Here is a 25372-nt window from a genome sequence, read left to right on the forward strand (position 1 = left end):
CCATCTCATTTTAGATAGGCCACCAAATTTTCTTCAGGTACTATAGAACTGGACTGGATTCAAATGAGCAAGCATAGTAGCATTTCATGAGGCAACAATTATATTTCTGCAAACAGCCTATCACACTACAGCTAGTTAATGAGATCTGGCTATCTGCCATGGAGGAACTAGAATGAGTCCATTACAATTATTTCTATCTGTTGCTTGTAAACTTTTCTAAGGTGTCTAAAGCCTCCATTTTCTTTTCATCCCAGTACAAATCAGGAGAAACTCCAGCGTTAGTTACACTCATGTAAAATCAGTGAAAGAGGACAATCAGGCCCTTTGGTCTTAGTAAATTTTTTAACTTCTTTAGTCCTAAGTAATGCACAAGTGATGACAGGCTTCAGTGCAAACAAGCAGACTCTCTTAGGGTTTTCCATAGCACCTGTCAAGGTAGTGTCTATAAGGCCTTGGCTACACTCACACTTCACAGCGCTGCAACTGGGGTGTGAAAAAACACCCCCCTGAGCGCTGCAAGATACAGTGTAATCAGTGTAATCAGGGCAGCAGCGCTGGGAGCGTGGCTCCCAGCGCTGCACGCTACACCAGTAAGGGATGTGGTTTACATGCAGCGCTGGGAGAGCTCTCTCCCAGCGCTGCCGCTCTGACTACACTCACACTTCAAAGCGCTGCCGCGGCAGCGCTTTGAAATTCCAAATGTAGCCAGTGATTCTCAAGCCACAGTCCCTGGGCCACTTGCGATCTGATCAACACACCTGACTTCCTCAGGGCCATTTAGGTTGTGTATATATATTGTGCGGATAGGCCACATAACACAGAGAGAGCTACATCTGAGGCCCACAATGGTAAATAGGTTGAGAATCCCTGGTTTAAGTGCTCCTCAGATAAATCGAGTCTTCATGGTGAGGTCCCCAGTCTATTTCATGAGTCTTCTGCTCTTCTCCCTTCCACACTAGATGAGGGTTTGTTTAGGAGTAGGTGTATGTATTTTTGTTTGCTTGTTCTTCACTTCCCCTTCATCCAGCAGGGATGAAGACAGGATTCTTGTTGGAGAGGAGATATAAGAGGAGAAGGGGGACCAAAATTTGCTTAGCTACAAAATCTATTAGCAGAAGGCGCTGAAGATGATGATTATTCTTCAGGAGTGCTTGAAGAGTTAAATAATTTCCTTTAAAAATCTTTTAAGTATTTTATCAATTATGTTTAAGGAGCATAAGAGTTTGTTAATCTTTTACCAAGTTTGATGAAGACTGTTCTATCTACTCCTTTTCTCTGGGTATGAGTCCTCTGCAGCCCTCCCTTTCAAGCAACCCATTTCTCCTATTTATACTCTCCATTACTGAGGAATTTTTCATTGCAGTCACCACATTCTTGCCAGAACGGCCTTTTGAAGTCTATCAGGACTGCTTCTTAACCTGACAGGAGGCTAGTGTGAAGCAATGCAGAGAACCTCTCCCACTCCCCAAAGCTGAGCATGCTGTCTCCAGAGCACTCTGAGCCTGTTCGGAGAGTCAGACTGGGTACATCTAATTTTGCTGTGCCATCTGTTCCTTTTTATATGGCGTTTGCTGAAGTTTTTTGCCAATTGGCTATTGTCCATAATAGAGTGGCAGGTTGAAACACGCCGCCTTCTATTATCCCTTGGGATAGGGAGAGGCTTCCCCAGCTACAAGACTCTTGATGTTTGGTAGCACTTGATGTGCTGCTGATGTTACCAATTTTTCAAATTGTTCAGAAAAATTGAAATATAACAAGACCTGAAGTTGTGAAAAAAAGATTCTAACAGGCTGATAGTTAGAGACAAGGTTCCCTGTTAGTTACTTGAATCCCTTGATAACTTGCAGTGGGAGGAACAATTTGTAAAAATAGCACTGACTGGAATGCTGTTAAGACTTCTTTGTTAATTAAATGGACAAAGGAGATTTGTGACATTTGCATTGGTTGATGGTTTCTTTGTGGTAGATGAAGTCGCTTGCTGGATGGCTGATGTTGACAAATTCAAGTTGATTTCCTTTGGTTTCCTGACTAGGAATGTAGCATAAGAATGTTGCTGTCTCAGATGTCTGCATGGGATACGTTTCCATTGTATCTTAATTCACAATCTTTTGAATAACTTCCATATTGATTTGTGCATATATAACTGCAGAGATGCAAGGACTGAGATTTCCTTACATGTGTGGTATTCTTGGACACTCCATGTGTATTTGCCTTTTTCAGTGCACAGATGGGATAGTCAATATCTGCCCTGCTTGAATTGAATAATTAACAGTAAATAGCTGATTTAGGAAGCATATTTTCTTTTCAATTCTAGTGGTGGTTACGTTATCATTTCTCTTGAATGATGGTGAGTCATGTATCTGCCTGCCAGCTTGACAAAACATAGTATAAGTAATATAATTAGGAAGGGAGCTTATCAAAACATTTGTGCACATTGGGCCAAATCCCAAGATGTGCTGAGCACCTATAGCTCCCATTGGAGTTGTTGGTAATTATGGGTGCTGAGAGCTGCTCAGTACAAATTTTAGGTTGTATAGTTTGTTTCATTGTTTACTTCAGGTTCCATTTGATAGCTTGAATATTAAAACTCTTCTCATCTGTAAATGTGACATTCTCCAAGATAATTTTCTTTTATTTTGGGGGTCAGGAGGGAGGGGGGTGTGCATGTTGACTGATGTGACTCTTGATGTTTGGTAGCACTTGATGTGCTGACGATGAGTGTTACCAATTTTTCAAATTGTTCAGAAAAATTGTGTGACATGGTGACTGATGTTCTTCTGCTTATCTGATTTTTGGGACCAGTTCTGATGGCACACAGGAGCACAATCAAAGGATATTTTGCTTTCATCACAAAAAGAAGAAATAAGAGGATACAAATTCCAGACCAATTGGCAGGCCTTATCCTTCATTCCCAGTGTTTGTATCATATCCAACTTTTAGTTGGATGTAATATTCCCAAAATGGGCTCCTTCCCTCAAACTTTATTGTAACTAGGGCTGTTGATTGATCGTAGTTAACGCATAAAATTAATTGTGATTAATCGCACTGTTAAACAATATACTATCAATTGAAATTTATTAAATGTTTTGGATGTTTTTCTACATTTTCAAATATATTGGTTTTTTATTATAACACAATATTATATTATCACTTTTATTACAAATATTTGCACTGTAAAAATGATAAAATAAATAGAATTTTTCAATTCACCTCATACAAGTACTGTAATGCAATCTCTTTATCGTGAAAGTGTAACTTACAAATGTAGATTTTTTTGTTGTTACATAACTCCATTCAAAAACAAAACAATTTAAAACTTTAGATCCTACGAGTCCACTCAGTCCTACTTCTTGTTCAGCCAATTGCTAAGACAGACAAGTTTGTTTATATTTATGGGAGATACTGCTGACTGCTTTGTGTTCACGATGTCGCCTGAAAGTGAGAACAGGCAGTCACATGGCACTGTTGCAGCCGGCATCACAAGATTTTTACATGCCAGGTGCGCTTATCTTGCAATGCCGGCTGCAACAGTGCCATGTGAACGCCTGTTCTCACTTTCAGGTGACATTGTAAGCAATACATAGGCAGCATTATCTCCTGCAAATTATAACCAAACTTGTATGTCTAAGTGATTTGGCTGAAGTAGGACTGAGTGGAATTGTAGGTTCTAAAGTTTTATGTAATTTTATTTTTGAATGCAGTTATTTTTTTGTACATACACCTCTACCCTGATATAACGCAGCCCGATATGACATGAATTCAGATACAATGTGGTAAAGCAGCACTCCGGGGGGGGCTGCACGCTCCGGCAGATCAAAGCAAATTAGATATAATGCGGTTTCACCAATAACACAGTAAGATTTTTTTGGCTTCTGAGGACAGCATTATATCAGGGTAGAGGTGTAATTCTACATTTGTAAGTTCAACTTTTATTATAAAGCGATTGTGCTACAGTACTTGTATTAGGTGAATTGAAAAATGCAATTTCTTCTGTTTTTTTACAGTGCAAATATTTGTAATAAAAAATAAATATGAAGTGAGCACTGTACACTTAGTATTCTGTGTTGTAATTGAAATAAATATATTTGAAAATGTATAAATCATCCAAAAATATTTAAATAAATGGTATTCTATTATTGTTTAACAGTGCGATTAATCGCTTGACAGTTCTAATTGTAGCTTTTTAAAAAAAAATTATTTCAAATTTAAATTGTGGTTACACCCTTTGCCCCCAAACACAATCAGACCATGTTGTGCTAACAGTAAATGCTGTATAAATATATGAGAAGACATAGTCATTGCACTGAAAAAAAAATCTTAAAACTCAAAAGACAAAATACATGTGAGAAGTGGGGGGCAGAGTACTCAAGCAAACTGATTGGGGTGATGCATAGTGTGTCTCATGGGATTTATGTTTCTACTTTCATGCCTGACCGCTCTATTTTCCTTGTCTTTGCCTGTATTTTTTGGTGAGAGTTTTGATGCTTGTCTATTTATTTGTTCTGTTAATTTTAACTGTCTCTCATTAAATTTTATTTTATTTAATTTTTTTATAGTTCTTTCTTCCTTTACTATTTGCCTGAGGTATTCTATTTAACTTTTCTGTACAGCACCAATTAGTATAATGAGCATTTTATACAGCAATTAAAGGGACAGTCCCTCCCCTCAGCAGGTAATTAGCAGAGGCCCTGATCCTGGAAAGGCATCTGGCCCCACCCATGCAGAACACCCTTCAAGTCTGGTGTGCATACAGGGATGTTTTAATTGCTTCCCTGCTTAAGGCTTAGTCTACACTAGCAACTTATGTCAGTATAACTTCGTCACTCTGGAGTGTGGATTTTTCACACCCCTGAGCGACACTTATACTGATCTAACTCCTGATGTAGATGGTACCACATCAAGTGAGGGCTTCTCCTGTTGACCTAGCTACCACTCTCGCAGAAGTGAAGTACCTGTGCTGACAAGGAAGCCTGCCCATGGGTGTAGGTAGGGTTTTCTCTGAAACCCTACAGTGGTGCTGCTGCTGCATTGGTGTAGCTGCACTGCTGCCACCTTTTAAATGTAAACAAGCCTTTACTGTAGACAAGCAAGTATTAGGGCTATACCTGGTGTGTGTTTTGTATTACCACGGGTGCTATATATACATTCAGCATAACACAAGTGGTTAAAATGTTGAGGGAGCCAAAGGCCACGAGAAGTTACTTATTCTAAGATGAGATTTTCTTTTTGGCCCATTAAGGAATTTAAAACCAAGTCGTGTCCTAGAACGGCACATTCATCCGAAGAGATTGGTTTTGTACATTTAATCATTTTGACTGGTCATCCCCATCAACTGGCACAGACTACTGCATTGTAGACTGATGAGTCTACATTAGGAAGCATACTATTAGCAAGAACAAAGAGATTTATTTTTGTAGATCAAATGTGTGTTACTTCAGATGTTCTTTCTTATCAGCTGCATTTTTAAAAGCAGAGCTTCCATTCTGAAGTTTGTCCATTTCTTTTTTCCTTTTGTGTTATATATAGGGAAAGCTACTGTATTATCTCCTCCCCCGAAATGACCTGACTAGGAGCAGAGAGCATTTACAAATGAAAACAAATTGATTCTTCTCCCTCTCATCATGTGTAACTCTCTAAACTGTGGTGGATTTTTGTTTTGTTTTTTCTTCAAATGCAGATTTTAGCAATGTGCCTGATGTCACCGCAGGTCTGAAGAGGAGCAGTACTGATGGCACTTTGGACCAAGTGCCACACAGACAGGAGACTGACCCACCTTTCAGGGTAAGAGCATATCCTAGACATAGTGATAATAAACAAACAAATTGAGGTCATTTTAAGATGACGCTCTGCAGCTTACAGAAAAGGGGGATTGGTTATATGCCAATTTATTTATATATTTTCTTCTTAGTAAATGAATTTATTGCTTGTGACCCCAAAGGACTAATAGTATTAGCTTGAGGCCAACCTTGACCTGTAACATCCCTGGGGCATAGCTGCTGTATCTCTAATGGTATTGCCATGTGGACAAATGGGAATAAGACAGAGTTCACCAAATTCATCTTTGCAGGTCACCTAAATGTGGGGTTCGAGCCTAAGGCTCAAGAGAAGATAACTTAGCATGCTAATCACTGCACTGTCTATGCCTTCTAAATTGGTTAGCTGTTCTCTAAATGTCTGTTAGCATTCTTATTCTTTGTGCTACTGTTCCAAATAGTTTTATGACTTTTTAGGGTTGAGGTGACCATAGCAACAGTTACTTTAGCCACTGTAGAAGAGGCCACTAGTTCTAAGTGCCTCCTTTTTTTTTTTTTTGGCTGCCCAGCCAAAAGGGATACGTGGGGCCTGATTTTTAAAATCATAGACTTCAAGGTCAGAACAGACCATTATGATCATCTCATCTGACCTCCTGCACACCACAGGCCACAGAATCTCACCCACCGACTCCTGTAACAAACGCCTAACCTATGTTTGAGCTATTGAAGTCCTCAAATCATGGTTTAAAGACAGGTGCAGCGAATCCTCCAGCAAGTGACCCGTGTCCCATGCTGCAGAGAATGGCAGAGGCCCTGGAGGATTTTGCCTATCTGCTCTGGAGGAAAATTCCTTCCCAACCCCAAATATGGCGATCAGCTAACCCTGAGCATGTGGGCAAGACTCACCAGCGAGACACCCAGGAAAGCATTCGCTGTAGTAACTCAGATCCCACCCCATCTAACATCCCATCACAAACCATTGGGCATATTTACCGCTAATAGTCAAAGATCAATTAATTGCCAAGATTAGGCTACCCCATCATACCATCCCCTCCATAAACTTATCAAGCTTAGTCCTGAAGCCAGATATGTCTTTTGTCCCCACTGCTCCCTTTGGAAGGCTGTTCTAGAACTTTACTCCTCCGATGATTAGAAACCTTTGTCTGATTTCAAGTCTAAACTTCCTGATGGCCAGTTTTTATCCATTTGTTCTTGTGTCCACATTGGTACTGAGCTTAAATAATTCCTCTCCCTCCCTGGTATTTATCCCTCTGATATATTTATAGAGATCAATCATATATCCCCTCAGCCTCCTCTTGTTTAGGCTAAACAAGCCAAACTCTGCGTCTCCTTTCATAAGACAGGTTTTCCATTCCTCGGATCATCCTAGTAGTCCTTCTCTGTACCTGTTCCAGTTTGAATTCATCCTTCTTAAACATGGGAGACCAGAACTGCACACAGTATTCCAGATGAAGTCTCACCAGTGCCTTGTATAATGGTACTAAGTCTTGAGCCCTCAAGGTTCATGAAACCTGGGTCTGGATTTGCCCCTTAAAACAGATTGTTGCCTCACTTGGGGCAATGTGGAGGTGCACTATCTTGCTAGGAGTGTTGGGATACATTGTGCTTTGGGGATCAAAGCAACTGCTATGTCTTTTGTGAAGATTTATTGTATGCTGCTGTCTGAATCCAGCCTTCATGCCTATCTAGGAGAGGCGAGGCTCTTGCCCTGGGCGCCGATAGTCCGATGCAGTCTTCTACTCAGGGGAGGCTCTTTGTGCCCCTCTCCTACTTCTCCTTGCATACCCATCCACTGTAATCTTACCCAAAGAGTGTGTGTGTGTGTGTGTGTATGTGAGAGGAGGGAGAACAACAGTTCTGGAATAGTGCAGAGAGATGTGCAAATCAGGATCACAGTCTGCTTGAAGGAAGACATTTTTGTACTTTTGCTTTGCAAGAAACATTTAGCTGCTGACAGGAAAGGAACAGACTTGTTTGTCAAAATCATTCCTGATGTCTTTTTAAAATATGCCAGAAAATGGGAAATTAAAGAGAGTTCAGCAGGATACTGATACGGAGACAATTCATTTATAGCAGTTACTGGATGGGATAAGCTACTGTGAGCTTCTAAATTATGTACCACTGCTATTTCCAAAAGAACTGGAAGGGATCAGACAGGTTTGCTCCCTGGTGACTCTTTCCTAAAATCTCTACCAGTTATACTGGTGCATAATGTGTTAAGTTATTTCCCGGACCATATTGCAGTTGGGCTCTTTGATTGGAATACAGTAATGCTAACGTTATTTTTAAGAGTTAACGAAGGGTGTCCTGGCTTTCTAGATGCCGTGGAAAAAATGGCTTGGCAGTCAGATGCAATTTGATTTGATGAACCACAGCTGTAAACGAGTCTTTGACAGCCCTACAATTTCTGCAAATGGTTTTTAATTGATTGCCTTCTTTCGATTGGAGGGTACCTATTACTGTCACAGCTCTTTGTACGACCCTGTCAATGTTTCTAATACATGTATGATTTTTAAAGACAGCAAGTTAGAAAGTAGCCTCATTGTGCACGTTTGAAGATTGGGAACAAAAAGAAGTGGTTTCTGTTTTTGATTTAGGACTGTTCACCGTATGAACAATAGGCACTCCTAATAAAAGCTAGTAGAAGAAAATAGTGCAACCTCCGAAGGTGTAGTATCTGCTTTTGTTTTGTTTTTTCTTTCTCGCATATCTATGTATGCTAGTTTGATGCATTTGTATGGAAGTACAGTTGTAAGGATATTTCAGTATTATGTAATGTTACAGAAGTGGGGGTGAGAGGAGGCTACATATGCAAGTACAGCATTGTGAAGAAGACATTGGTGGTGGTAGGTGGTTCTGAACATATCTTGGAACAGGCAGTTTGGGGTTATTTTACTGGTGTGGGTGTGTGTGTGTGTGAGAGAGTGAGAGTGATGTTCATTTCCCAACAGACAACAGCTGTAGATGTAATCACTTGTTTTGTGGAAGCAGAATCCTTTGAACTTTTGTTGAATTTTTCCTAAAACAGGTAAGTAAACAAAAAACAATCTTAATAAAGCTAAACTCTTAATGCAAATCTGTATGTTTGCTTATTAGATTTTATATTTGTACTTTTGGGGTTTTTTATTTTTCATTATATAGCCTCTTTCCTGTAACACCCTTAAGGATATTCTTTGCTGAGAATGCACTGAAGAGAGCATCCAAATGAATTTCATAGGTGCATACTAATTTGGGGCAAGAACATCTTTTGTCATAGGGGACTACATTGACACTAACAATCTTTCATTCATTGTTTTAGTCAAGGAGACAGATGAATGAACTGAAGTAGTTTTATGTCTGTCCGTCAGTTTAAAAGTTAATTCATGAGATAACAGGAAGATAAAGAGTTACTTAGTTTCAGAAAATTAAACTTCTTGATAAGCTCTAAGAAATTATATAAAATAAGTAGATACTTAAATCCATCTGTTCTTGGCAATTCTGTAGTTTTGGCAGTTTTCCTTTCTCTGAGATGCCCAGTTTATACCCCTCTTAAAAACTGCTCCCTACCCCCATGCACACTTTTTTTTTTTTTGGTACAATAAATGTTACACTTTTAACACATTGCATGTTAATACGTTTTCAAACTGTGTTAAAATATTGTTTAAGTGGCAGTGGTATGTAACGTTGGCAATTGTTGTTTCTGCAATATGTAGACGTATTGTTGACAGAAGAATAGAAGACCTTGAAAAATCTAGCGATGCAGCACGATTGCTGATTCAATTAGATTTAGTTGTGTTTAATCGCTCTGAGGTCTAATTTCTTGTGCTCATGGTGTTCATTGAAATGCTGATATATTGACAATTGCCAAGGATCGAGTCCTTCATACATTAAAGTAACATAAGCTGCATTTTATATTCAGTGCCTTATGTATAGTTACTTTTATTTTTATTCATAGGTCATAATTTATGAAAAATGTTTTCTGTAAACTGCGTTTTATATTAACAGTGCAATTGCTAAACTTGCCTGTCTTTACTGTGTATTTTTGGTAGATTCTTTTAATTCATTACACTTCATTTATTTTATTTTATTTTATTTTAAAGAGAACTAATGTTACCAAAGAAGGCACTCCTACTCTAAGGCTTTCTTATAAGACTAATGTAATCTGACTTTCAGCTGCTCTAATTCTGTTGAGCATTATCAGAGAAAAGTGCTTCTCGAAACAAATTAAATTTGAACAAAAAAGGAAATACCTTAATGTAAACATTCTCTCTCTCTCTCTGATATTAGATATGTGTGTTTGTGAGAGTAGGAGAGAGATGTTTTCAGACCAGAGATTTACCAGATGATAATAAAAAAAGATTAGTTTACAGTACATATTAGTCACTCTTCTTTAAAGACATATTTTTACTTAGACTAGTTGCATGTCCCCACATTGGCAAAATAGTTCACAGAATAGTTAATAATGCAAAGCATTTGAAAATAACTTCAATGTATTCAAAGCTGTATATTAAAGTTCTTATAAAAAGAATGGTTATATTCCCATATTTACAAAATCTGTAGAAAAAATAGATAGTTGATACTTTTGTTATAATAGTAGTAATAGTGGAATTAATGCAATAATTCAGAGTAATATATGCCAACCTCTTCAAAAACTGTTAAATGAAATAGAGTATATGTAGAAGATCATATTTTGTGTTCTTGACTAGCTGAATGAATAAAAATCAATGATAATGATATTTCAGGTTCTCAAGTATTATGAATAATTTGATGTACCTTTTCAAAGGGCAGATCAGAATGAGTTTTGTAAAGCAGAAATGTGATCAGAGCAGTAGTCCTTCTTTCATTTTCTTTAGAAGAAAAACACTACAAATGTCTTCTTAGCTTTTGCAAAATGGTCCATCTGGTGCTGAAATTGTATTTATTCAGAACCTGATGGATGTATTTCTTAGGACACTTGAAAGAAACCATTTCAATTAAATTATGGGCAGGCAAATGTTTGGAAGGTTTGAAAAAAAATGCATGTCCATTTTGGACTGTTTGGTGAAAAAAAAGTCTCTGTTATTTACCTAAGATAAGTGAACTTGCAAATTTCATACTGATCAAGAGCAGTTGATATTTTCATTAAATCTGCCTGTAGGCAAGCTTCTGCACACTTCCAAACAAGTTAGGAGACAACAGTTATTGGCCTCCATACATTGAAAATCCAGGTTTGTCCTACTGCTTCCGCATGGGAGGAACCCAACAGCTATATTTTCACAATATCAGAAGACTAGAAGTGCACGCCTGCACTTTTGAAAATGCACCTAACTTTGGCAAAAACAAGCTTTTCTTTTTTTGCTTTTGGTCCCAAAACTATCCAAAATGTGCCTGCAGTAATGCATCTAATTTGCATATACAGTTACTTCGAATGGCTGTGTAAATTTTGTGCATATTTATGCTAATGACCACTAATGCATCTCGCCATTTGCACATGCAATCTCAGTAAACATCTTTACCAATCAGGCATATGAGTCCTTGCACAAAGTGCACACAGTCCTAAACCTCTGAAACTTTGAAAATCTGGCTCCTTAGTAGGATATGTTAAAAGGCAGAATTTGATTTGTGTCAAACTGTTACCTTTTAACAGTGATCCTTACAACCCAATTCTTCAACAGATATGCACTTGGAGAGAGATGGGTGTGTGACACACACACACACACACACACACACACACACACACACACACCCTTCTCATACATTTTTCCATTGCCTGGCCAAGCCACGTTAAAAAGTCAGATGCTAGTGAATTTAGCGCTAATGCCAAAGTTTGGATGGATGACTCTGGAGGCTTAAATCCTTTATTAGAGACGAGGTAAAGCACAGGCAGCAGCAACACAAACTTGTGTAAAAGATGCTACCAATGAATGCCTGAAAACATTTGAAATAGTCACTTCCTGTATTAGAAAAGGAAACTCTGCATTGGGGTCAGCACTGGAAAGGTTTGTTTAATATTCCATTGGTTCAGTATGGCTATTCCTGTAATAAAAAGTCACTTTGTATTTTATAAATTTTGCTGCGCATCCATGTGGTGTTGGACATTTTGTAGCCCTTGTTGTTCACCTGGCCCAGCCGAGAGGGACACTCTCTTCACAGCAGAGGGAATCCCTTCTCTCTCTTCTGAGACTTCCTAAACATGGTGTTGAAACTTCTTCACTCGGAACTGTACTAGCACCATCAAATTCTTTCAGAGACACAATGTTGTTAGATGGTGAAAACTCTGTCACTGTCCATTTAGCCCAGATTCAAACCTAGATGAAGACTTCTGAACCCCATTCCCAATCCCCTGGCCCATCCAGTCCCCCCCATAAACACGTTTTTAAAAATGGAATATGTTGTTTGTTTTGGAGGCAGCCACAGTAGTTGCCATGGAATTGTGGAGTGTCAGGAGAATGGAGTGTGATTTTATTAATTTCCTCAGCAGGAAATTAATAAAATCATGTAATGAATGCCAAAAGCATGAGAGTCATTTTGCCGTCTAAGGGAAGGCACATGGCTATTGGGAATGGTGCATACTTTAACCTGTTTTTCAGCTATTAGTGTATGAGCAGGTTATCCACAAAGACACGTACTATGCATAAGTACAGGTGCTCATTATAGTATAATAAACAATGACCTCTCTGCTGTGGCTGCCAATCCTTGTAAACTGGTGCCATCCAGTTATGCTGTTGAGGACACTTATCCAGTAGAAACCAGACAGAGGCCACTAATTGAATTTGTGTGTATAAGCTATGGAAGGATTTGCTTTTAATCGATAAATGTTAGTAACTGTCAATTTTTCCCTCCACCAAAAGCTGAATAGAATATTCAGAGAAGGAAAATAATTTTTTTTAAAACTTGTCATGTATAAAACATACATGTGATCAGTACAGATATACCCTTTGATTTCATCCAGGATGTGGATGTGTGGTAGTGTGCATTATTCAGGCATCTGATTGCTTCCAGAGCAGAAGTGTTCATGGATCAGGATAAATGCTCTCTTATCTTGACATCCCAGAAATGTCCCCAGAAGAATACTGATCTTAAAATAAAAATGGGGAAAGGGCGAGCGAGAGTTGGGGGGGGAGACAATTTTGTGCAGTAAGGATTGTAAAACTCCTGGCTGGCAAATCTCATTATGCTGAACATATGAACAATTGGCATTAATTCAAATTGAAAGAAAATCAAACCGAGATGACCCAGGTTTCAACAGAGGTATGTCTAGAGGAATTAAATAATAGAAGGAAAAAGCCACTAGCTGCCCACAAATCCTGGCACACATTTTATGCATTGAGGTAGTTACAGTAAATGTTGTTTATGAGTACAGCTTCTTATTAGCTCTTCTTTGCAATTGCCCAGGCAGTGCATGCATGCCCAGCATGTCATTAATTGCAAGAGAAATAACTGTCTGAAACTTTTGATCACCATCAATAAGACATTCAGGTTTTTTTGTATGGTGAACAATTTTCTTTAGTAATTGGTAAGACCCCAGAACTAGTGGAGCAACCAGCCATTAATATCCTTACTCTGTGCTAACAGGGGGGAGAAAAACAGCGGTGAACATAATTCTCTTGAAATCATGTGTTGTTCTTCAGTGCAATGTGGGCATCATGCCAGTATGGAATCAAGATGATTGCGAGAAGACAAGCTGACATGGGGAAATTGTGTGTCTTTCATCATCGCTTTTGCTTGGTTCTGTTGTGCCTTGCAGCCATAGCTCTCCACTGAAAGCAGTACACAGCCCCACTGGGAACTCTGAAAGCTACTGTACTACATTTCCAGATGGCACAGCACGTGCTGATCCCAACCAGCTTTGCTGGCTGGTGCATAATGGAGTTGGAGCCATGACTCTGTCACCACCCTGCTACTTTTGGGGTCAGATAGCAGTTCTAGTAAGCCAGGGGTGAAATCCTGGCCCCACTAAGGTCAATGGGAGTTTTGCTGTTGACTACAGTGGAGCCAGGATTTTCCCTCACATGTTCAAGGGAGGACTGCAGTTGTGTCTGACACCCAGACAAGGTCCTAACACTTGGCCTCCAGTATGCATGAACTACTTAGTAAAGGACTTTCTAGAAGTATATCAACATCTGCTGCAAATCCCACACATTTCCTGTTGGTTGTGTGTAGCATTGATCATACAGTTCAACCAAAATGAGTAAGAACCATGATGATGAATTTGTAGTTCATTTTCCAGTTGTTCAAGCATGCCAAAAAGAAAAGTAGATAATTTAAAAAGAGTTTGTGAGCAAGTGTGTGAACTTGTGACTCCTTCTGTGTGCTATCATGCTGGTTTTTCTGGCTTGAAGTAGTAGCAGTCCTCTGGACAGTCCTCGTTATTGAAACTCGGTGCAGATAGGGTGACCAGATGTCTTGATTTTATAGGGACAGTCCCGATTTTGAGTTTTTTTTTCTTATATAGGCTCGTATTACCCGCCACTCCATCCCGATTTTTCACATTTGCTGGCTGGTCACCCTAGGAGTGGACAACTCGAAGGAAGAAAACAAATCCATCTCTGATGTTTGCATGTGAGGGAAATTGGTGCGAGCCACATTGAAATGTATCTTCCCCTCTGCTGCTCTGGGAAAAATCCCCCAGGTTTACATGTAGACAAAAAAAGGAAGCACGATAGCAGCACCAATATAGTGCATCAAACACTAGTCTTCAATGTTTGTGATAGACTCTGGGAACTAAATTCTCTTTGTCAGCTACAGAGTACTGGATTCATTCTTCAAGGATGAGATGTCACTCAGTTCTAGTAACAATAACATTGTGCACATTTTTGGCTTGTAAGGCAGAAGCATTTAAGTACAATTTTGTCATTTCCCTGGCTCTTGATGCGCTCGGCAAGGACAGCCTAACAGCAATTGAACACTGGAGATGGAAGCACAGTTGTTGTGCACTGCATGCAGGCACAGCACCAATGATATCAGAGTCCAGGGAGAGAATCATTCCAGCCAAGTGACACATCCCAGTGTGTCTCGTTGAATTGTGACATGGGACAAAATGAGGAGCTGTCCATAATGAGGACATAATATCAGATAGAGAGCTGCAAAGCCACATGGGGAGCTGGAGAAAGGAATGAGTCTCTGAGAGCCATAATCCCTACATGTTTCGGAGTAGCAGCCGTGTTAGTCTGTATCCGCAAAAAGAACAGGAGTACTTGTGGCACCTTAGAGACTAACAAATTTATTTCAGCATGAGATTTCATGAACTACAGCTCACTTCTTCGGATGCAGTCCCTACATGAGTGGCCAAGTGCTGCTTAGGAAATAGCTGGTAAGGCTATCGCTGTGTCTTCTCCTTGAGCCATCCCACCTCCTCTGAGGTACGCCAAGTGAGCAAGCCCTTCATTCTTCTATGTGCAGGGACTGCAAGTATGATAGGTCTTTTTTCAGGCCATATGATGGCAGGGAGAGTATGTGTACCCCATCAAGCTATCCATCCACTTATGCAGCTGTCACAATATTGTCCTTAGAGAACTTTCAAGAGGTGGAGTAATCTGCTGACCATAGAAGAAAATCAGTAGTTCAGCACCTATATAAAAGGAAGATGAAGGATGATTAAAAATTATACAGTCAGAAATCAATAGCTTGAAGAGTTTACCCCCTCTCCCTTCCCCACATGGGACAGAATCTGTTCTCAGTCACTCCAGTGCAAGCCCAGGAGGCTTCCGTGATGTTAACTGGTGTTACCAGTAACAGAATGTGGCTATCTCCATACCTTGTAAATGTTACAGGGAGGCAGAATATTTACCTCCAATCAATTCCTGATTATTTTGTTTGGAAACCACATCATCCTCGCATAGGGCTTATTTTAATTGATTCTATTGAACTCAGTGGATTTTTGGATCAGTCTTTTAAATTGTAACTCCGGTTTTTGCTGTCACCATAAGTGCTTCTTTTTAATGTTTCAGCTGTAGTCTGTGAGTTAATGGGAACAAATATATGGAGAATACCTATCTCACAGAACTGGAAGGGACCCTGAAAGGACATCGAGTCTAGCCCCCTGCCTTCACTAGCAGGACCAAGTACTGATTTTGCCCCAGATCCCTAGGTGGCCCCCTCAAGGATTGAACTCACAACCCTGGGTTTAGGATAAGGATTACCATCTCTGTCTCTAAAGAATATGAATGGCAAAGCTAAGATATTTTTGTAAAGAAGGAGTGTAACTGGAAAGTGTTAAAATCTCAACGGTTCCCATAGTTTTTCATTCAGCAACTAAGAAAAATTTCTTGAATACAGAACAAAGCTCTCTCTGCACGTGTGTGTATGAATGTTTAGAAGAAAGAATTCAGTATTTTGTGATGCTTCAAGATATTTTCACTGAAATGTTAATTAATATCAAATATTGTGATCATTATTGATTTTTTAAATGTCTAGACTTAAAATTCTTAATTTGTCAATTAGACTTTGAACAAATAGTATCCAAAGATATATATATTTAAAACATTTGCTGCAAAGTGAAAACGTTTGTCAACAATCAGAAATAATGGTTCACATTATCCATCAAATTCTTGAGAAATAAAAGACTAAATCCCTCTCACCCTATGCGCAGATGTGTAGATCAAGTGAATCAAGCCTGAAATAGTAATACCTAGGGATTTGTGAACAGTTCATATTACAGAACCTGAAACCTACCCTAAATCAGGTTGGGTGCAGTTTTACGTTGTATGTGCAAACTTCAACCCAGGTTTGCAAATGGTTCAGCTGTATGTTATAAATGCAGCCAGTCCTTGCCCTCTCCATAATGGATCACTGCCTCCTCTAATCCAAAAGTATGTTCCGAGGGGAACAGGATTCACCCTCTACCCTCATGTAATAAGGTGGGGAAAACAGGAAATGCATTCTTTAGCAGCGGTTTAGCAAATGGGCACAGGAACAAAGATGTCCCATAATTATTAGCATACTATCCAGGGAAGCTCTGGAGTTCCCTAGGAACAGCATGCTGGGGAAGAAAAGCCCTTCATATCTAGCTTGTGATTGCTATGGAATCCCAGGGTTTCCCTAGCCAAAATGCCTACTCATTATAAGGTGTCTCTCATTGCCACTGTGCTCATTTAAAGAACTGCCGTCGCATGAAAGCTTCCAGATTCCTCTGTACTATAGAATATAAAATTGTGTGTGTGTGTATGTATTTTAGAAGGGATATAAATCCTCGTGATTCAAGCTACAAGCTAATATCAAACTGAGGGTTGTTTAAGAAGAAACTCCCCTATTAGGCAGATTATTCCATAATTGCCCACAACAGGGATTTCTTGCATCTTCCTCTGAAACATCTGACGCTAGTAACTGTTAAATACGCACAATGTTAGTAGGTAAATCACTGGTCTGATCCAGCTTGGCATGGCAGTTTTTATGTTCATTTCTAGCTACGTAGCTTTCTGTCAGTGATATGAAAGATGGCAAACATCGGTCCCTACAGGGAATCTGCACATTACTTTCAGCAAAAAGGAACATACATACTTCTGTTAATCTTAAAATAACTTTTTCCAAGGTGGTTCATTACTTTGTGTGTAGATTTTGATGGTGGATTTTTTGTGGGGAACAGAACTTGTCTGGTTATCACATTACTAAAAGAAAAAATAATGTAAGGGTTTGTTTTGTCATTTTTCACTTTTTTACTATATCCAGCTCCTTTCTAGAAAGAGCTGGAAATGTTACTAAAACACTTGCATTTAATTTTTTAAATGAATACATTTTTTGAAAAACCGGTTAATTGGTGACATCATTTAGCTGGTATGTTGCTAGCTAATAATCCAGACTTAATTAGCAAGTCTGGGAAACAATACCCTCCTAATACGGAATTACAGCAATCATCATTGTTCTTTAATCAAGAATAAAGATATTTCTGAACTTAGGGTTTTGCACACTGTTTTCATCATGCTGTATGAATTGAGGAGTTACTGATCCACTGAGGAAAACAGATTTTTTAATTGCCATCATTTATGTTGATGCAGAAAAAAAACAGAGGAACAATCCCTCTTTCCATATAATTGCACCTTAGTGAAGGTGATGCTGAAGACATAGCTTGCTTGATTCTCAAAGCATTAAAATCCCATAGACATTACCATGGATAAGGGGGTTGAAATGTTGCTCAACCCTTTGAAAAACATCCCCATCATGTAACCGCTACATAGTGTCCTTTGGTTGAATCTCCCCACCTTTGGCACTCCAGTGCACCTTATATCTTGCCATCATCTAAGGACAGACATGGTCAATCAGCAGGACAGGAGGTGGGTACTACCTACATGTCCTCAAAATGCTCAACAGTACTTAATAGTATGTCAGGGATTAAATGGTTTGTTGACAGGCAGCCACCCTGCAACAGTGCCTTACAAAAAGGTTAATCCTGAACTACCAGCTGGGAGTAATAAATTGAGAAGAGGTGGAGGAAGATGCAATAATTAAGAAAGCTAAATTGTTCCCTTGAAGCAGGTAGAAGCAGTGTGCATGTATCCAAGGGCAATATTTGGAATACAGTTTGGGTTAAAAATGAAGGTCCATGGGTACTATATTGGGATAGGGAGAGGAAAGTGTAGCATTTAAGGGCCCGCTCCTGCCAGATGCGGAGCATCTCCTCAGTGGTGCTGAGTGCCTCCACAGCAGTGGGCCCCAAAAGTGTTAGTAAATAGAAGGAAACTGGGGAAGGATGTCATGGCTTTTTATTCCACTGGTAGAGCATAGCCAATTAACTAAAGAATTGTTTATTCGTCATGTAACTCTTTGGCCCAGCACCTCTACTAATGGTATAATATCCTATAACATTTTGCCTAAAGTCACATTTTATAATTGATCTGTTTACTAACAGGATATTTTTGTGAATTGGTTAGCATGAGACATAGTGCCTTTTCGAGCATGAATTTATTAATGAGCAGCATAGTTTAGAATGTTTTTTTTATCAAACTAGAAAGTTCAAATAAAGGACAAGCACAGTTATATAAACAAAACATCTAGCAAACTGCCCCTTTCTTTTTCCATTTCAGAGCTCATTTGTAACCCACACCACTTAGTGGCAAATACACTTGACAGAGGATTGACATTATTGGTAAAATCACATTGACCTTCAGGGCAGTCCCTACCCCATGGGTGTTTTAGGTATCTGGCTAATTTCCTTACAGCACCTGATGTATTTGTTTAAATGGTAAATTTCACTGGCACCATAGCATTCTACTAGCAGGTATGTCTCGTGAGATTTGGTCTTCATAAAACCATATTCTCTCAAACCATGAACTGCCATTTACAACTACACTCTTCTTCTTAAAAAAAAAATAAAATAAAATAAAAAATCCTGTTATCTGAATGCACTTGGCATTTTTTCCATAATGTTGGAAGTGTTTTAAAAGTGAAGATACACAAGGAATTCTGTTTACGTTCCTGTGCAGTATTTAGTCAAATTAAAGCTGAACACCAATAGTATCTCAAATTTTCATTCATCAGCTCAAAGGATAATCACTGCAGATCATTTTTGTATATTTCAGTTGTTGAGCTCAGAGTAAAGGTGTAATAGTGTGAGATCTAAATGCACTTGCCTTGCTAAGGAAAGCCTTTTCATTGGGGAAGCTGATGGTGGCAATCCACAATGCCTGCCTTCAGGAAGAGTAAAACCAGAGCTAAGAATTGAAGTTTGGGCTCACAAAACTCAGCAGCAGGCAGCAGCAACTTATGGGTCTTTGCACAGGATTTTTTCTATAGCAGGGGTTCTCAAACTGGAGGTTGGGACTCCTCAGGGGATGGTGGGGTTATTACATGAGGGGTCGCAAGCTGTCAGCTGCCACCCCAAACCCTGCTTTTCCTCCAGCAGTTATAATGGTGTTAAATGTGTTTTTAATTTATAAGGGAGGGGGGTCACACTCAGAGTCTTGGTATGTGAAAGGAGTCACCAGTGCAAAGGTTTGAGAACCACTGTTCTATAGTAAGTTCTGGAACTGTTTTCATAAAAGGGCATTTATTTAACAAGGTTAGGATGGTGACCAATTATACATGCACTAGGGACTGCACGTTTCGTAAGATGAATGGTTTGGTCATCGCTCTTAATAGGAGTGAAAACATAAGTGAACACTACATCAAATTACTGTAGCTAGTATTTGAATAATAGATTTCTAGAGAGGTGTCTGCTCAATAAGTAGCTTTATTACAGTGGTTTGTGTTTCAAGGTATTTTTTTAATTTTTATTTATTTAAGTATTCTCATTTTTTATTTTTGTTGCACCCAAGTAATGGCATTTTTTGTGTGTGTGTCTGTTGCAAACAGGGTATCTATCAAATGATGATTCAGATCACTGCAGGAAATTGTTTGTTTTACCAAAGGTTCACTACAGCTTGGAAATAACCAGAATATTAACATTTGGTTCCCTTTCTGAGCTTTCTAACAAATAATCTGGGACTGCACCTTTATCTGCTGGAGAAACAGAGGCTGCAACCCTGGACACCTCAGGGGAAATAGATTTTAAGAAAGTTGTGACACTACATAAACAACAGAAAAGCATGCAAACCCCCTGCCTGAAATCTTCTGCTCCTTAAATTGCATATGTTAATGACTGACTCCATCAGAATAAGCAGAGAGGGAAGGAGGAGAAAGGCAATCTTTTTAATAAGGTTATAGGATAAAAATAAAGTAGGGATTCAAGGAAAGTTATTATGTACACTTCATTATTATGTATAGATTGAGAGGTGCCATCTTTTTCTAAATCAGGATGTCAGTCTACATGTCTATCTGAATAATGCCATCTGAAATTTTGCATGATATGTTAAAGGCCTGGACCCTGCATCATTGCAATGATTTTCTGTTTTGTCTTTGACTTCAGTACAAATTGGATCAGGTCCCTAATTTTCAGAGGGGTTGAGCAAAACTTGTGAGTTCAGTGGGAACTGCAGGTGCTGAGCACCTTGAGAATGCAGACCTAATTGTCTTACGTAACAGTTCACTGGATGCAAACTTTTGTGCATTTCAAATACTGACATGCTGTATTGTCACGAAGGGGTGTTAGATATTTAATCAACACGGAGAATGCTACTTGATCAGCAAATATCTCAGCAGTTTTTTTTAAATAAAGTTGGTATTAAAACTTCTCATGTTTTAATTTAGAACAACTTTCCCTTGTCAACATTATTTAACACTCTTCATAAGAAGAGCAAATCAGTGTTTTTACTAATAGCATTAGAGTTCTGATTAAAATTTCTGAAACTTGGAACTTCAGAGTTAACCTTAGCTCAGCTCAATGTGTCTGGCTATTATAAGAAATACTTACCATTGTGTTTCAACCTCTATTTACTGGGTATGCTGCTCCATCCCTAAAGGTAACTCTGAACGTGCTTAGTTTGCAGATCAGACCCTGAGCACTTATGAGATTTGCTTCTCTTTAATCTACTTTGCTCTTTTACTAGAAATATTTTAATTAAAGAGCATAATTTCAAACTGAAACAATCCTAAACAAAACAGTGCTTCCAGATAGCATCTTTTCAATTCATACTGTGATATTTGGATGGATATATTAGGGTTGTATTTGTTTGCCTGAGCACAGTGCACTTAGTCACACCTCCCTGTACTTTTTAAAAGAACTGATGGTTTTCAGACATGATTGAGATTTTTTTAGCAGTGCCAGCAAAGGTCTGTTTCACTTCATGAACAAATGCCCCTGGAAAGGTAATTACATTATTATAAACTAAGCTACTTCTTGTAGTTAGTGGACAGACAATTCTATTTTGTTGTCCTCAAACTTAAAAAAAAAAAAAAAAAAAAAAGTTATCCAAGATACAAAATCCTGAAACTGGTCGATTATAACTGACCATCTGAAATAACTAGAGCTATTGCAGTATAAGAGTTCTGCTATATATGTTTTCATTTTATTTTGTCTCTTACTCCACCTCCAGTGCCACCTATTATCAGTAACCTCAGTATATCTACATTGTCTACATTGAAAAGCTCAGTATGGTAGTTCCCAGTGACAACCAGCTTACTTTCAATAATTCCCAAACTTCAGACGTTTTTTCAGATTTTCAGCCAAATGAATGATTTAGTAGAATCTATATACTGTCTATATATGCACAGCACCTGAGGAGTTTATAGATGATTTTTTCCACTGAAATGTGGTTCCCTTAATGGTTCTGCCTACAGTCACCTGTCCCTTAAGAAACTACAACTTGCAGATTTCTATGCTTGAAAATGGCTTTGAGTGGAAAGCATTTTCCATTCATTGGAGGGGGGTGGGAAAGAAGATCAAAAGTATTTGAAATAGAAAAATCATGAAAACTGGGTCTACCCCATCTAGGGTTTAAAGCAAGTGGAAATCTTATAGGCTTCTCCTAGGGTTTTTTTCTCCCACAAGAGCTGATACTAGAGAAGGCGTTAGGCATACTGTTCATTTCTTGGAATCCCACTGCTTTTCTTCTGTTGACTAGCTGTGTTGCTAATCCAGTCTCATTCCTGGAAAATAATAAGCTACTGTTACATCAGGCAACTAACCTGATAAGGATTAAGTTTAAAGTGTGTCACTTTCTCTCTCTGTCGATATGGTAGTAAAGAGTCATTCTGTTTCTTCATTATGATAAATCAACATGATTCACCTTCAGACAATAAATTCAAAGAATTAATTACCTCCACATAGATGCAGGCATTCTTTCTAAGAGTACACAACTGTGAAACCAAAGCAAATATACATCAGTAACAGACACTGTACATATCATGCTCTGTCTCTCATACTGTATACCAAGTGATAGGCTAGTCTACATTTTATATATGTATTTATATATAAAAATTTTGTTTAGGTTTCACACTCGTGTATTTTCTGTGTGTGTGTGAGAGAGAGAGAGAGAGAGAGAGAGAGAACCTCTCAACGAAATGTTATATTAAAGAATTTTTTAAGCCTATTCAAAAACATTTCTGTTAATCACTTTTTTTTCCAAACAAATGCCAGCTAGCTGCCAGAGCAGGGATTGGAGTACACGTGGTGCTTAAATGAGAAATGGTAAAATAAACACCACAAAGAAGATAACACTAATTAGCCTCACAGAACACTGGTTTTCATTCAATATCATATACTATCAAGTCACAGGGTGTCAGAGGGCAGCCATGAAATTGTGCTGGAGCTTAACCAGTTCTGATTAATGTCATGTGCTCTTTCTCCAATTAATTTTGCATAGATTTTTACTCTGCAGGGAATGGCACAGCTTCAGCCTGCCATGTGCATAAATACCAAATAGGAAAAAAAATACAAAAGGTTAATCATAGCTCCTTAGTAAGGGGATTCTTTGTTCAGTTAAAAAGGATGTTCTCAGAGTATTTTTTTTTTCTCTAATACCTTTTACTCAGTGTTTTTGAGAATCAGACATGACTCATAACCAAGTAACAGTAGAAGCGTCAGTGCTAATGTCTGCTTGGGCCCAGACTCCCGGGAGAATCTGGCAGTATTAAGAACTGGCATGTTATATCTTTGCCCAGAACAAATCGCTCTAAAGGGTCAATTAAGATATTCCCTATTTACATAGAACATTGTAGCCAAAATATAGGGAAAATTGTATTCTCATTTCTTAAAGCAAAATGCTTAGAACCAGACTGTGAGCAACCACAGAGGTGAGAAAGGAATTTCTGCCCCATTGCGTGACTCCTCAGGGACTTCGCATAACAGCAGCCTCTGGGGTGTCCTCAACATCCCTATGGGGTGGTGGGAAGAGTAGGGGAAAAGAACCAGGATCGTGACCCAGCACCCTTTACATCCGCTTGTACAGGTAGACCTGCTGTGGTGGTAGAAGTGTTGTACACAGCCATGTTGGAAAACCTGTTAAAATGGTCAAATTAAACATGACACAATTAGGACTGTCTCAATTCTATCCTGGAATCCCAGTATGCAAGTTTATGGGCCCTAAATTAACACTCATTACCTTGTCTCACTTGACCTTTGAAATCTAACATAGTTGTTTTTTAAGATATCGTAGAATCATACAATATCAGGGGTGGAAGGGAGAGGGATCAGATAAGTGGGAAGGGAAAGAGAGTAACAGAGACTGAGCAGTGGAGAAGAGGGATGGCTGTGGAATGAAACTAAGGTGAAGAGATGTAAAGGGAAGATTGTTTCATAGAATCTCAGGGTTGGAAGGGACCTCAGGAGGTCAGCTAGTCTAACTCCCTGCTTAAAGCAGGGCTAATCCCCAGACAGATTTTTGCCCCAATCCCTAAATGGCCCCCTCAAGGATTGAGCTCACAACCCTGGGTTTGGCAGGCCAGTGCTCAAACCGCTGAACTATCCCTCCATCCTCAGCTCAGTTTAATCTTCACTGTGCATTGCCAAAGGGCTGCCTGTAAATGACTACGCTGTGCGAAAGGCTAGACAGACTCCATGTTTGGCCATAGGATCAGTGCAGCCACCTTCTCTCTGCCCTTTCCCCAGATCCTGCACTGAGCTCAGTTGGACCTGGGCATCTGCTCCCCGTTCAGTTATCTAAATTATTTGTGTAATGCAGCTTGGATTCAGATTAATAACAACACCCTGTGAAGTTGATACAAAGTATTGTTACTATTTAATCTATTTAATGAGCAACAACAGTCTGCTTAGCATTGTACAAACATAAGGAAGAACTAGCACATTCCAGGAACCCAAAGACTAAGGCAGAGATTATCAAAGTCATCTGGGTAAAGCTGGTGCCATTTGGTATCCGAATCCTCTAGGTGGCTTTGAAGAGCTCAGCCTACATCAATGACGGGTCAGATACTATACCTACCATGTTCTGCATCTTGTATTGTATACCAAGTGATGTATTTGTCCAGATGTGGCAAAGGTGGTGATGAGGAATCGGCATAGGAAGGCTTTAGAGGAAAGGTGTGTTTAAAGGAGGGATCTGAATGTAGCATGGGAGGTCACTGAGTGTATGAGGAGTAGTCGGCTGGGCCAAGCATAAGGTGCAGCAGGGAAAAAGGAGCAAAGATGAGAGTTGAAAGAGGTTGTGAACTGCACATTAAGAGTGGGTTGGAAAAACACAGGTAGCAGGACAAAATGTAAAGCAGGAATTTTATGCACAGGCATTGGTTTGTTGTTATAGAGTTGCTCATGAATGCTGGGCTGCTGGTCCAGACAGAACACAGTGGACCTTTCATGGGAATGGGACACATCCACCCTTATTGAATTGGCCTTGTTAGCACTGACCCCTCACTTGGTAACGCAACTCTCATCTTTTCATGTGGTGTATATTTGTACCTGCTTACCGTATTTTCTACTCCATGCACCTGATGAAGTGGGTTTTAGCCCACGAAAGCTTATGCCCAGATAAATTTGTTAGTCCCTAAGGTGCCACAAGGACTCCTCGTTTTTACTGCAGAAACTGTTCTGCGAAGGTCCGCATCCTGTACTGCTTTGCATCTAGTGTGGCCCTTTGCAGCTGTGCAAAGTGTGCAGTGCAATGTGGGTGTCACTGGGTAGCATTTCATACTTCCTATAAGGTGTAAATGGCTGCAACCAGGAATGAAGAATCTGGTCCTAGGGAGTGCACAGCCCACATGCATCATGGAGCTGAGTTCTGCAGCACCCCACTTCACAGGGGATGACAGTGGGCAGTAAGTCTGCAGACTGTAAGGGCGTACAGACTGGAAGCCCCAGCTAAGGCAGGGGGAATGTA

The 25372-nt window shown here is 39.3% G+C and overlaps 1 protein-coding gene across 4 annotated transcripts in view; it reads left to right on the forward strand.

Annotated features, from left to right (window-relative positions):
• TIAM2 (T cell lymphoma invasion and metastasis 2) overlaps positions 1-25372 on the forward strand; it is a 126074-nt gene that overhangs the window by 74483 nt on the left and 26219 nt on the right. For 2 of the 4 annotated variants that reach the window (XM_030556623.1, XM_030556624.1), the window contains exon 14: positions 5678-5781. In XM_030556623.1, the coding sequence (XP_030412483.1) occupies positions 5678-5781 (104 nt within the window). Of the gene's footprint in view, positions 1-5677; positions 5782-8332; positions 8443-8622; positions 8803-25372 lie in introns of those variants that run through there. The other 2 variants (XM_030556626.1, XM_030556625.1) reach the window with 2 other exon arrangements.

Source organism: Gopherus evgoodei, chromosome 3, assembly GCF_007399415.2.
Source record: "Gopherus evgoodei ecotype Sinaloan lineage chromosome 3, rGopEvg1_v1.p, whole genome shotgun sequence".
Classification (NCBI taxonomy): Eukaryota; Metazoa; Chordata; order Testudines; family Testudinidae; genus Gopherus; species Gopherus evgoodei.